This window comes from Rhincodon typus, chromosome 9 (genome assembly GCF_021869965.1).
Source record: "Rhincodon typus isolate 14 chromosome 9, sRhiTyp1.1, whole genome shotgun sequence".
NCBI lineage: Eukaryota > Metazoa > Chordata > Chondrichthyes > Orectolobiformes > Rhincodontidae > Rhincodon > Rhincodon typus.
This window is the reverse complement of record NC_063340.1, coordinates 13,069,747-13,083,336: the sequence shown is the minus strand read 5'-3', so window position 1 is coordinate 13,083,336 and position 13,590 is coordinate 13,069,747. Positions and strand designations below refer to the sequence as shown.

The following is a 13,590-nucleotide window of genomic DNA, read 5'->3' as shown; positions in this document are numbered from 1 at the left end:
TTTCACTTTCACTGCTTCCATCTGATGCATGTCCTGATTTGGTGCATCTGCTACTTGATTTTTGTAACAATTGAATGGCAAATCTGAGTTCAAAAGTTGCCAATAAAGGCTATCATAGCAAAATGCTAGTATGTAAAAAGTACTGCTTAAATGAGTCCATCATCACTCCATGTCACTGTGTGTATTACTCCTCATATTTCTTCCTACATTTTAAATTAGTTTGAAGAAACTCCTGTTATTGTGGAACAATCAATCGACAAAATATTATATGAATTTGTCAATTAATAAATGATTGGACTGATTTCAGTAAGCTGATCAATTATAAGTGCTTCTGATACATTGCATTCACAAACGTTTACGTCTTGGTAGTTTTATCTTGTTTGATGTTACAGTTAGTAGAGCTTGTGCATCTAATTGGTATTTCTTTTAGGGTTTTCTGCTACCTTCTTGCGAAGCATCAGCAATAAAAAAAGTGGTAAAGGTTTATCGAAAATGGATCTTGCAAGAAAACAAACCTCCATTTATGGCTGAGCCAGAAAAGTCAGAAACAGATGATGATGTTGTTGATCATCCAGAGCATCTTTCTGTATTGCTGACTGATAATAAAGAGGTAAATAAGAATTTTCAAGTGATATTAGAGCAATTAACCACTTTGCTATTTTTCATGTCATTTACACTTTCTTGGTTGATATAAAGCAAAAATTCAAAGCTGTTGATTTCTTGTCCAGCTCTATTGGTCAAGCCTTTCTTCTCTCGGATTTGCATTTTAATCCAATAATTAAGTGATGGAGTGAAAGTTCATGTAGAACAGCCATGAGACTTACAGTTGAGCAAATATGATCAACAAATGCAGCATGGATGTGCAACTAAGATTAGGCTTAAGGCATTCTTGTGTCAGGAACATAGTCTGCATTTTGTCATGTACTTATCAGTGCCTGATGTTAAAGTCGCTTTTAGTGGTGAAAAAGTGCTACTATGTCCAGGAAATATTCTGATACTTTCCTCCCCTCAAAAAAAAACCAAGGAAACAGTTCTGCACCAGAATATTTAGTTCAAAATGGTGATTTTTATAAGTGTGAGATGGAACAATGCCAGATGTAAAGAACCTGTTGTACTTGCAGAGAAACCATGCATGCATTACTGAAGGAATGCTGCACTGTTGGAAATGGTGCCTTTGATTGAGGCCCTGTCTAAACTTTCAGAAAGATGGAAAAGATTCTATGGTTACCACTTAGAAGAAGAGCAGAGAGGCAATCCTGATGGACTGGCCAATAATTATCCCTCAATCAACCTCACAAAAACAGATTATTTGCTCATTTGTCCATTTCTCTTAGTGGAAACTTATTACAAATCTGCTGCTGCATTTCCTATATGGAAACAGTGACTGCACTTCAAAACTAATTATTTTGCTGTGAAGTGCTTTGAAATATAGTTGTGCAAGGCAGGTTGATTCTTCTTATAAATACAGGTTGATTCTTATTATTCTGTATATTCCTGAGAACTATTGTGAATTGTACATTCAGAATACCATTTTATAGAAATTTATTTCACTTGATTAACTTTGTATCCCAAACAAATGTTAAATGATGGCATAACATTTCCTAAAATAACACACTTTCATTTGTAAGACCATCTTATATGTACTCCAATTTAATAGTGCTGGGTTCTGGTTTACGAAATTATGAAACTTGCAGTGTAGTTTTCATGTGAGCTCATCTATGGTTTGAAAACAGAGATATAAGTATTAATATAGAAGTCACCCAGGTGATGAAACTGGATTTCTAAAAGTGACATCAATTCAGGTTTTTTTTTTAAATTGTCAATCTGAATATATGTTGGCCGTGATAAATTGTTCAGGGCATTAATGGAAGGAAGAAAATTTTGCATTCGTTTGTGGATATTTATCCTGGCTGTGTCCTACTGCTGTGAGAACACAGATTCAAGTCTGATGGCAGCTGGTGGAATTTACATTCTTTTAAAAAAAATTTGGAATTGGAAAAGCTTGTTTCGGTAATAATGGCCACGATACGATTATTGTTGTGAAGACCGACGGTAATGTGGTTAATTCTTAAGTAAGCTCTGAAATGGTCTAGCAAACCTTTCTGAAGGGAGTACGAATGAACAATAAATGATGCCCAGAGCCTCTGGGCCGATAGGATAAAGTTTATATTCTTCAGCATAACCTTCATGTTCTGTCAGTTTGTGAATTTTTTTTTTTGCTTTGAGTTTTGCCCTCTTTCTGTATCTTTTGACAGGTGTGCTCTATATGTCTAGTGTTTATATTTTATTAAAGCTAAAAACAAAGTAGATACTCAATAAAAGGAAGGATAAATGCATTTGAAGAAGAATGGCTTAATACCTTAATATTCAACACTGAAATCTGACCTGTAGATGGTGTTCCAAGCAATTCTCTTGATTTGGCATCATGGGGGCTGTATAGGTTTATTCATGCATAATCTATCTACATCAATTTGCTGTTTATTGGATGACAGTGATAAGTCGAGATTTATGGAACGATCGACATTTTGACTATTTCAGTGTTGGTAGATTAATTACAAAATTGAAAATGCTGTCCTCAGAGGTTTGCACATGGTAGCATAAATATAGTAAAATCTTTTTGCTTCTAAGACCATTCAGCAATCAAGGCATCGGCGTACATCTAGTTGGGGAAGAACATACTCTTTTACAAATGCCATCAATCGGGGCTGTGTTTTTGAAGAGGAAAATGCAAATATTCAGGCTGGTATTCAATCAACGTTGCAAGTGAGTGTCGATCAAGTTCTTGTATGAGCTGATTTTTATTCAGGGTGACACTTAATAGTTTTGTTCCCCCTTTAATAATATGTGATGTGCTTCTAGATCTCTCTCAACATTTTATTTTTGTTATGAGCAATCAGTTTCAATGTGGAAATGATTCCTTTTCAATAATATCTCCTCCCAAAAATGAAATGTGTGGCTTTTGTTCATTCTCAACGATATATCCACAATAGTAATATTTCTGTGATTTATGTCAGTATGCCTTACTTTGTCATGTAGCTTTACAATGCTCAGTGACTTGCTTTCATACAATGTTCAACATGCTGTGGCTGAAAGGTCTGCAGCCAGTTGGGCAACTTTTGCGCTAGAGGAAAGACTCATTTCTTGCACTATGGCTTTGTTGAAACTGTTCATCACTTCAGTATTCCAATCTTGATTTAAAAACTTTTCATCCTTATGGAGTTACTTAACTCCTATTCTCTCTCAATGCTGTTTGACCTCCTGAATATTTCCATTATTTTCTATTATTATTTTGCATTTGCACAACTTTTGTATTGTGAAATATTCAAGGAGCAAGATATATAGAAGTCATATAAAATTGTGAAAGATTTTCTGAAAGAGTGTGGTTTATATTTTGCTTTAATACACTTTGAAGTGAATCAATGCATGGGTACATTTAACAACTTTTCATAATTGTTCAGAGAAATCAGTTCCTATCAAGGGCAGTGATACTTCAGGTACATTTGATGGAAAATTTATGTTTATTTTTGAAAGGTATTTTTGACAAATTCTGCAAATGTGTTCTTGTTGGAACCCTGCACTGATGTCTCAAAGATCCTAGAGGAACAGATTGACGTCTGCAAGGCAGTATTAAGTATCTACAGGCACATGATCATGGAATTAAACATGAGCAAGAAAACGTGGTGAGTTCGGCTATCGGGCATTGTCTATATTTTTCTGATGTTTAGTTTTATATTTTTGAAACAGTAAATGTGCACATTTCCTTCAAATGTAGGTAGCACATTTTGATGTAATTTTAATTTGACACTGTTGATTTCTATTATGTACTTCAGGCCAAAATAAATATTTAACCTTAAACTGATTCTGTTTGATTTGAAGTTTTGAGATTTTCTTTAGTTTGGCAAAGAAGATATTTTCTCTGACTCCTTGGATCCAACATTAATTTCATGGTGTAGTTAAATGGTCGTCCTAACCATATTTTAAGTACTATAGCCCTACCGCACTTAAGATGTATGAAATACTATTCTAATGTAAATTACCTGTCGTAACTTATCTATTTCAATGTTAGGATATTTCCAAGAGCTGAAGTCCTGCGTCCTACTGCTAAGGTTCCCAAACTTTCTTCTTTTTCCCTGAAATTTATTGCTGTTCCAGTAGTTTTGTAAACTGATTACTTTGCACAGGACTGTAATAGAGACCTATTTATTACTATTTGCACCTAACAGGATACCTTGCCCACAGATTTAAAATTCATTTTCTTGCAGGTGATTAATTCAATGCTGAGAAAATTATATGTCTTCAAATATATTATGCGATCCTAGAGGGACAGGAAATTGAAAAAAGTTCAAAGTTGTTGATTTGGATGTATTCTTAGTATATTTTTGAATGACTGGACTTTTTTGACTTTCACGCAGGGAACAACTTTTGCGTGTATTACTGAAGATAACTGAAGCAATTATGCCAAAGCAACAGGATTTGCACAACCGGGATATTTTTGCAGAGCACATGGCTGGCCTACTTTTCCGGGTAAAATGTGTAAATAAAGCACTAGCTTATTGTGAACCATGCAGTGTGTATGTGTCAGTACAATATATTTGTGTAATCTAACAATTTGTATTTAAAAAGGTCGAATTAGTCATTATTGAATAGCTTTGTAAATTCTATCTTTAATGAGCCCAGGAAAGAAAACTGAGAGACTAATTGTCACCAAGAGCTGATAATGCTGATTATTGTCATGCTGGTTCATACACTTTGTATTGGTAGATATCCAAGTTGGCTCTTGTGGATTTACTTGTGGCCCTTGTGTTGGTTGAAAATGCGTACTTTGCGTTACCTGTGGTGTTTACAAAGGTCAATATTTTATGTTGTATCTAGTCTTGTTTTAGTGCCTTAATGATATTATCGGATTGGTATTAAATTGAGGAATCTCCCACAACGCATGTCTGGTACCCACTTAGATTCGCTGTTTCCTAATCAGTCAACATCTCCAATTATAAATTGCTGCGACTGTGTTTTCTGCATGAGCAGGTATTGGGTTTTAAAAGATAATGGCTGTTGATTTGTTTTGAAGCCAGTGACATGACTGCAGGAATAGATTGTTGATAATATCTTAGTTTTTTTATTCATTTGTGGGATGTAGGTATCGCTGGCTGATTAGTAGTTATTGCCCATTCCTATTTGCCTTTGAGAAGGTGGTGGTGAGCTGCTTCCTTGAATCTCTGCAGCCCACCTGCTGTGGGTTGATCAACAATACTATTAGGGAGGGAATTGAAGAACTTTAATCCAGTAATAGTTTAAGAACTGTGATATATTTTTAAGTCAGGATGGTGAGTGGCTTGGAGGGAAACTTGCAGTTGATGGTATTCCCATATATCTGTTTCCTTTGTCCTTCTAGATGGAAGTGGTTGTAGTTTGGGAAACTGCAGCGTGAGGATCTTTGGTGAATTTTGCGGTGCTTCTTATAGTACACACTGCTGTTACTGAGCATCCGTGGTGGAGGGAATGGATTCTTGTGGATGCAGTGCGAAAGGGAGGCAGTGGCCTAATGATATTATCACTGGACTGTTAATCCAGAGACCTAGCTAGTGTTCTGGGAACTTGGGTTTGAATCCTGCCATGGTGGATAGTGGAATTTGAATAAAAATCTGGATTTACGAGTGTAAATGATGACTGTGAAACATTGTTGATTGTAGTAAAAATCCATCAGGTTCACTAATGTTCTTTAGGGAGGAAAGCTGCCATCCTTACCTGGTCTAGCCTACATATCACTCCAGACACACAGCAATGTGGTTGATTCCTCTGGCAATTAGGGATGGCCAGTAAATGCTGGCCTAGCTCACAACACCCTTATCCCATGAATGAGTTTAAAAAAAAATTAAGTGGGCTGCTCTATCCTGGATGAGATACTCTCTACAGTATTCCTCGCCTCTGATCTGCTGTTGTAGCCTCTGTTTATATGGCAAGTACAGCTGAGTTTCTGGCCACTGGTAACCCCAGGATGTTGATAGAGGGGATTCAGTGATGGTAACATTGATTGTCAAGCTACAGTGGTTAGATTGTCTCTTATTAGAGGTGGTCATAATCTGGCATGGAAGCTCAGCTTGTCACTTGTCAGCCCAAGCCTGGGTATTGTTCAGATCTTGTTGAATTAGAATATTTGCTTCAGTATCTGAGGTGTCTCAAATGATGCTGAATATTGAGCTATCATCAGCAAACATCACTGTTTCTGACCTTCTGTTGGAGGCAAGGTCATTGATGAAGCAGCTGAAGATGGTTGTGCCTAGGACACTACCCTGAAGAACCCCTGTGGAGATGTCCTGGAGCTGAGATGACTGACCTCCAACAATCATGACCATCTTCCTATGTGCCAGGTATGACTCCAACGAATGGAGAATTTTCCCCCAATACCTATTGATTCCAGTTTTGCTAGGGCTTGTTGATGCTTGGTTGAATGTAGCCTTGATGTCAAGGGCTGTCACTCTCGCCTCACCTCTGGATTTCAGCTCATTTGTCCATGTTTGAACCAAGGCTGGAGGCTGAGTGGCCCTGGTGGAACCCAAACTGGGTGTCAGTGAACAGGTTATTGCTGGGCAGTTGCTGCTTGATAGCACTATTGATGACCAATTCAGTTGCTTTACTGATGATCGAGAGTAGACTGGTGGGGCAGTAATTGGGCAGGTTGGATTTGTCCTGCTTTTAATGCAGAGGAGATACCTGGGCAAATTTCCACATTGTTGGGTAGATGCCAATGTTGTAACTGTATTGGAAGAGCTTGGCTAGGGAAGCAGCGAGTTTTGGAGCACAAATCTTCAATACTGTGCGGAATATTGTCAGGGCCCACAGCCTTTGCTGTATCCAGTGTCTCCAACTATTTATTGATATCCCGTGGAGTGACTGAAGACTGATATCTGTAATGCTGGAGATCACTGGAGGAGGCGGTGATGGATCATCCACTTGGAACTTCTGGCTGAAGATTGGCGCGAATGCTTCAATCTTATATTTTGCCCTGGTGTGCTGGGCTCTTATATCATTAAGAATTAGGATATTTGTGGAGCCTTCTCCTCCTCCAATGAGTTGTTTAACTGTCCACTACCATTCTTGAATAAATGTAGCAGGACTGCATTTATTTTTCTTGTTGATTCTTTTAATCTTCCATTTTATTATGGATTCAAATTAGAAATTCCCTAAAATTATTTGAAATTGAAATTACAATTTAGGTTCACCTAATTTCTGAAATATTTGAACTCCTGCTTACTGCAGGTTTTATCTTGCAATTTCTATAATAACGTTAGTTAGCAACCTGTCGTGATGGGTAGCAGGGTGGATGGGTGCACTTGAATTTTGCCTGGCTTCCGTCCAGGTCGTTAACTTTTGTGTAGACCCGGTTTTGTTACCAAGGTTATGGAGGAAAGCCATCAATGAGTCTAGCACAGAATTGGCTTTACCATCCAACATCACATATAGTTGAGCTGCACCAAACATAATCCTGTTTTCTCTAAAGCCCAGAAATCTTGGATTGTCTTAGAGAACCAAGATAATTTCAACATGGCCATTGTTGACAGCCAATAACAACAAACATTCATGAAGTAACTTTTAATGTCAAAAAACACACTGGGCAACTCAGAGGCAAATGTTATTCCAGAGTAGATAGAAGTTGCAAATGGGTAGCCTGCAAAATCTCTCGCACACCAAACTCTGAAGCATTGTCCCGGAAATTGCTGGCTCCCTAACGTCACACTTGCCTTGTGCGCTTAGCATTTAACAACAACTGTGAAGATGATTCTGGGTCTTTAAACTTCAGAATGTAATAGCTAACAGTTCTATAAAGAGGACATAGTTTGCATTCCTCTGACAGCCCTGCATGAGAGGGTGCTGTCAGAATGGAATTATGGCTCTGAATTTCTGAAGGAGTCTTGATCAAAATCTCCTGTCAAAAATTTGAGGCTACTCCTTGCAGATTGTCACTTGGAAAATCAAGCATATAATTGAAAAAAAAATTAATGCTTTATCAGTATTTTGGGATGACACAGTTCCTGAAATGTATCTTCACTGTCCCGTATCCTTATCTCTAATAAGGATGAACAGCTTATGGTCTTGTTTGTTACTCGCTAGAGATCATTCATTCAGAGCATCTATTGCTGTTTCCAAATTCTACTTTTCACAAAGTCAGACCTTTCTCGCACTCTTCCTGAATTAGCCTTGGACTTCCATCTGTTTAAAGTTTCTCTTCCTTCTACCATCTTCACTGGTTAGTCTTATCTTGTTTGAAAGATATCTGGGTCACTTCCTTCGTGTCATTCCCACTAAAATGCTGACTATTCAATTTTTGTTCTTGATCCAATCCTAGCTGGTATTTTGTCCAAGGAGGGATAGGTTAAAAGATTTCTGTTGTGAGGAAATCTATAATTTCAAAGTTTAATTTATATATTTTTGAGATTATTCTCAAAACAAGTTGAACTGAAAGTGAAGTTAGCATAGAACAGAAAACAGAAACAAAAACCTCCAAGTAAAATTGAACTTAATGTTTCTAAGAAAACTAAAACCAAACTGAGGTTGTGACATAGAAACTGAAACCTTGTTGCAAGTTATAGAAGGACACAGACAAGTTTATTTGTGCGGTGGCAATTGTTAAGTATTCATATGTAATCTGCAGAATTGATTGTTACTAGGGTTGTTGATTTGTTTGCTGAGCTGGTAGGTTTGCTCGCAGATGTTTTATCACCATACCAGGTAACATCATCAGTGCACCTCCGATGAAGTGTTGTTGGTCTGTCCCACTTGTTATTTATGTGGTCCGGTTTGATGTGGTTGTTGGCCTCTTATGGTTCTGCTTCGTGGAAGTTGGTATGTAGGGTGTATTTCCACATGTTTGTTGATGGAGTTCAGAGTTGAGTATCAAGCCTCTAGGAATTCCCATGTGTGTCTTTGTCTTGTCCTAGGTTGGTTACGTTGTCCCAGTCAAATTGGTGGCCGCCTTTGTGTGTATGGAAATAAGTGATAGTTGATTGTGTCTCTTGATAGCTAGTTGGTGCTCATGTATCCTGATGGTTTTTTTTTTCCAGGTCTGTCCAGTGTAGTGTTTGAGGCAGTCCTTACATGGGATTTTATATATAACATCGGTCCTGTTAGTTGTGAGTATGGGATCCTTTGTTCTTGTTTAGTAGTTGTAGTGTAGCTGTGGGTTTGTGTGCTACCATGATTCCTAGTGGTCAGTAGTCTGGTGGTCATCTCTGATACGTTCTTGATGAATGGCAGGGTGACTAGTATATTCGGCCTTGCTGTGTTTTCCTGTTGTCTGTTAAGTACCAGCAGACTACACTTTTTGGGTAGCTGTTGTTTTTAAAGATGCTGTGGAGGTGTCCTTCGGCTTTGTGCAGTTCCGGGGTGCTGTAGTGTGTTATGGCTGTTTTGAACAGAGTTCTGATGCAGCTCTATTTGTGGGTGTTGGCGTCGTTGTTGTTGTAGTTCGGTATGCGGTCCGTATGGGTGGCCTTCCTGTACATGTTGGTCTGGAGCTTGCTGTTGGCCCTTTGTTCGACCGTTAAGCCCAGGAATGGGAGTCAGTTGTTGTTCTCCTCTTCCCTAGTGAATTTTATGCTGTTGAGAATGGTGTTGATGAGTTAGTGGGTTTCCTCCAGTTTTGTGTACTTGATAACGACAAATAAGTCATCCACATAGTGGACCTACAGTTTTGGCTGGTTAATGGGAAGAGCTGTCCGTTCTCGTCTTTGCATTACTGTTTCAGCTATAAGTCCTGACATGGGTAATCCCATGGGTGTTCGGTTGACTTTTTTGTATAGTTGGCCGTTGAAGACAAAGTGGATCGTGAGGCATAAGTCTAGCAGTTTGAGGTTGCTGTCTTTGTTGATGGTGTTGGTGTTGTAGGGGTTTGGCATTATTGGTTTGTCTAGTAATGAGGCTAGTGTTCCCTTAACTAAGGGGATGTCAATGGAAGTAAACAGTGTTGTCGTGTCAAAAGAGGTCATAATTTTGTCTTTGTCGATTCTGGCGTCTTTGATATTGAGGAGTTCTTGGGCCAAGTGGTTAGCGTGGGTTGAGCCATTTGCGAGGTGTGTCAGTTTCCGTTGTAATTCTTTAGCCAGTCTGTATGTTGGTGTACCCGGGAGGGGGCTATGGGTCTAAGGGGCACTTCTGGCTGGTATATCTTGTGGACCCCATAGAAATGGGTTGTGTTTGATCCATCCGGTTTTATCCTCGGGTAGTCTGTTTTGTTAATTTCCCCTGTCTGGTGTAATTTCCTTAGGGTAGCGGTGATTTGGTTTCCTAGTTGTGGTATCGGTCTGTTGCCATCTGTTGATAAGTGCTGGTATCTGCCAGATTGTTACTAATCCCCATTGTTGCTAGATTATTATAAATCCCTGGAACTATCTGCAAAAAATAAGATCTAAAAAGTTATTTCAGAACAAGGATTCTTGTTGCTTGTAGGACAATGCCACATTTAATGTGGCATAAAATTATACAGGTTGTTGGAATCAGGATAAAAGTATGCTCAAAAGCCAAGATGCATTGAGTTACAGCCTTTGCTTTAATTCCCAAGCTTGCCTTTAAACCACATCTATCCAAGCTCGTTGATTCCAAGTTCCTGTTTCCTACAACTGAAACCAATGGATATTTTTAAAATCTCGGGTATGGTGGGTAGTGTGGTAATGTCACTGCACTAGTAATTCAGAGGCTGGGTTAATGCTCTAGGCATATGATTTAAATACCACCGCAGTAGTTGGTGGAGTTCAAATTCAGAGAACAGCTGGACTCCGTAATGATGACTATAAAACTACCATTGTTGTAAAACAAAAACAAAATCTTGGTGTGGAAATCTGTCGTCCTCATCTAGTCTGCGTGTGCCTGCAGACCCATAGCAAAGGGTTTGACTCTTGACTGCCCCTTGAAATGGACTAGCAAGCCACCCAATTCAGGGGGAAGTTTGTTAAAGACTTAAAAAAAAAAATTGTTCACTGGTGGATTTTGAATATACAATCCAGATTTTTTAAAGTAACTACTGCTAATATTGTGGTTGATTGTCAGATTTTGTAATGAGCGAATAATTCCATCATGACTGAGAATTGTCTCATTTTGTTATGTGCTCGGTACACTTGTCAATATTCATTACAAATAGGCTGCACTGTATTGTTTTGTTTAGTATAAGGATTCAATAATGCAACAATGTGCATATCTATGGTAGTACAAAAGCAAGAAGAGGCTTTAGTTGAGCTGTTGTTCCGTTGCTAGGTGTTGCATTTGCCTTCAAATGTAGGATGCTGAATAAAAAGGTTTGATATTAAGTGACTTTTAATTCTGCTTTAAATTGATAAACAAGTTGCTTTCCAACAGTCTGGTCATGATTTTCCTCATTATTAAAGTTGGCATAACCTCTAATGCTACAATTTTGTTACTACCAAGCCTGTTGTGATAAAAGGTTTATAATATCAATTTAGGAATTTGGATTTTATAGTTAAGGTAAATAGGTTTTTTGGTTTTAGTTCTGTGAAGGTAACTTCTTTCTTTTAAAAGACCAGAAAGCCACTTTTCAACATTTTCAAACATAATTTCTAAGAAAGCATCTGGCATATAATAAATGACTAGATGCGTTATCTGGGCAGTTAATCAATGAATTCTTTACAAGGTTGACGCTTTGCAGAATACAGAGACTTGGAGAGGGAGGTGCACAGTCAGTTTCTGTTGTGAAGAAAAGTTTCACACCAGCAGAAAGGCACTTAAGTTTGTGACAGTCTGGGCTTTCGGAGCTGGGGAAAAAGTTCTTAACTATTTTAGCAGTTAGACGGGGCTTTTGTTACAGATCTATTAGAAAAGTGAGTGAGGTAGCCAGTGATTTTGTATCTCTTGGAGAGAATCATATCTTTTGAATGTATAGAAAGTCCCTGAAGGGAAGTACTTGCACCTTGTCAGTTAAATAAGAAATTAAACAATTAAAATAGTATTGCTGCTTCACTGAGATTGTGTCTGTAAAGGAAATTGCTGGGAAAGGGATTCAGGTTTTCTTCTTGCTGTTTTTAAATGTTTCTAAACTGCTTTTTTACATATCTATTAATAGCTTTGTTTTATCTTGACCATATTCATATTTATCATTGACCACATTCGCACAAAGATACTGATGACTGATCACCACCGGTAAGAAAACAACAAAAAGAAAACATATAATCTATCATGCTAGGTTTCACTTTGAGACCTGACTTGTCCAATAATACCATCAGCTGGGATAATTACATTGTAGTTAACATATTTTTCAGGTATTCAATCTTCAAGAACTAAACTAATTTTTTGCAAAAGCCATTTTTGTTAGCATTCAGTGACTACAACTGCTTTTCTGCCATTTCGCTGCTCATTCCGGGCAGTCGCTGCTTCATTTCAACACATGAGGCATTGAGTCAAAAGTGTGGTTAGTCTCTCCAGTACATGGTTTCACGTCTCTTCTGTGCCCAAACTCTGGTGTGATTACAGTCTGTCTGAATTTGAGCCTAGAACAGCACATATCAAGTGACGGAGAGAGCAAAATGCACGGGGCACAAGATTTGCTCTGAAGAATGGCGGTGTTCTAACTGTAAATTTTAATCTTTTGCTGTTTACCATTTTTGCTATTTTATTAAGCTGATTTTATTATTGTAATTTTTAATATTGCTTTCGTTTAAATTAAGTAGAAGCATTCTATGGTTTCCTAGAAATCGCAACAATGATCATGAATGCTGACATTTGTTGAAATTTTCTTCATATGTTTGCACCATATTCCATATTTATTTTACAATTCTACAAAACCTGTGCACTTTTTGCATGTTTTTTTTAAACTTTTCTGTCTTTAAGTATTTAACTGATTTATCTTTATCCAAAGGCAATTTATGCTTTAAAACAAAACAAATAAACAAAAATAAGCAACAGTGTCACAGAGAGGGATGCAACTGGAGGAGGTGAAATTGAATTAAATTGCTTTCTCTTTGAATTTCACAATTCGTTTCTTTTTTTTTGCAAAATAAATGTGGTGTGAATTGGTTGTTGGGGTTGGGTTGGGGACGGGGTAATTGCACCTTATTTTGCAAAGCCAGGGAATTGTGTGAAATAATGAGATTATTGGTGATATAAAGTAGGCAGGTTATTCAGCTTGTCTTTGTTGGGTACAATAGGGACAGTTTTTTTTAATGTTGTGTTTTTCTTTGGAAAACTTGGAGAACAAAGCTATCCAGGGTCAAGAGGTAGTAGGAACTGCAGATGCTGGAGAATCTGAGATAACGAGGTATAGAGCTGGATGAACACAGCAGGCCAAGCAGCATCAGAGGAGCAGGAAAGCTGACGTTTTGGGCCTAGACCCTTTTTCAGAAATGGGGGAGGGGAAGGGGATTCTGAAATAAATAGGGAGAGAGTGGGAGGCGGATAGAGGAGAAGATAGGTGGAGAGGAGACAGGTCAAAGAGGCGGGGATGGAGCCAGTAAAGGTGAGTGTAGATGGGGAGGTAGGGAGGAGATAAGTCAGTCCAGGGAGGCTGGACAGGTCAAGGGGGCGGGATGAGGTTAGTAGGTAGAAGATGGGGGTGGGGCTTGAGATGGGAGGAGGGGATAGGTGGGAGGA

At 38.3% G+C, this 13,590-nt stretch overlaps 1 protein-coding gene across 1 annotated transcript in view; it reads left to right on the top strand.

The window, feature by feature from the left end:
* The window catches only part of LOC109911163 (ral GTPase-activating protein subunit alpha-2-like), a 95,561-nt gene that overhangs the window by 80,773 nt on the left and 1,198 nt on the right, over window positions 1-13,590 (top strand). The window contains exons 12-15 of the mRNA XM_048600908.1: window positions 431-610; window positions 2,629-2,763; window positions 3,532-3,680; window positions 4,413-4,524. Coding sequence (XP_048456865.1) covers window positions 431-610; window positions 2,629-2,763; window positions 3,532-3,680; window positions 4,413-4,524 — 576 coding nt within the window. The remainder of the gene's footprint in view (window positions 1-430; window positions 611-2,628; window positions 2,764-3,531; window positions 3,681-4,412; window positions 4,525-13,590) is intronic.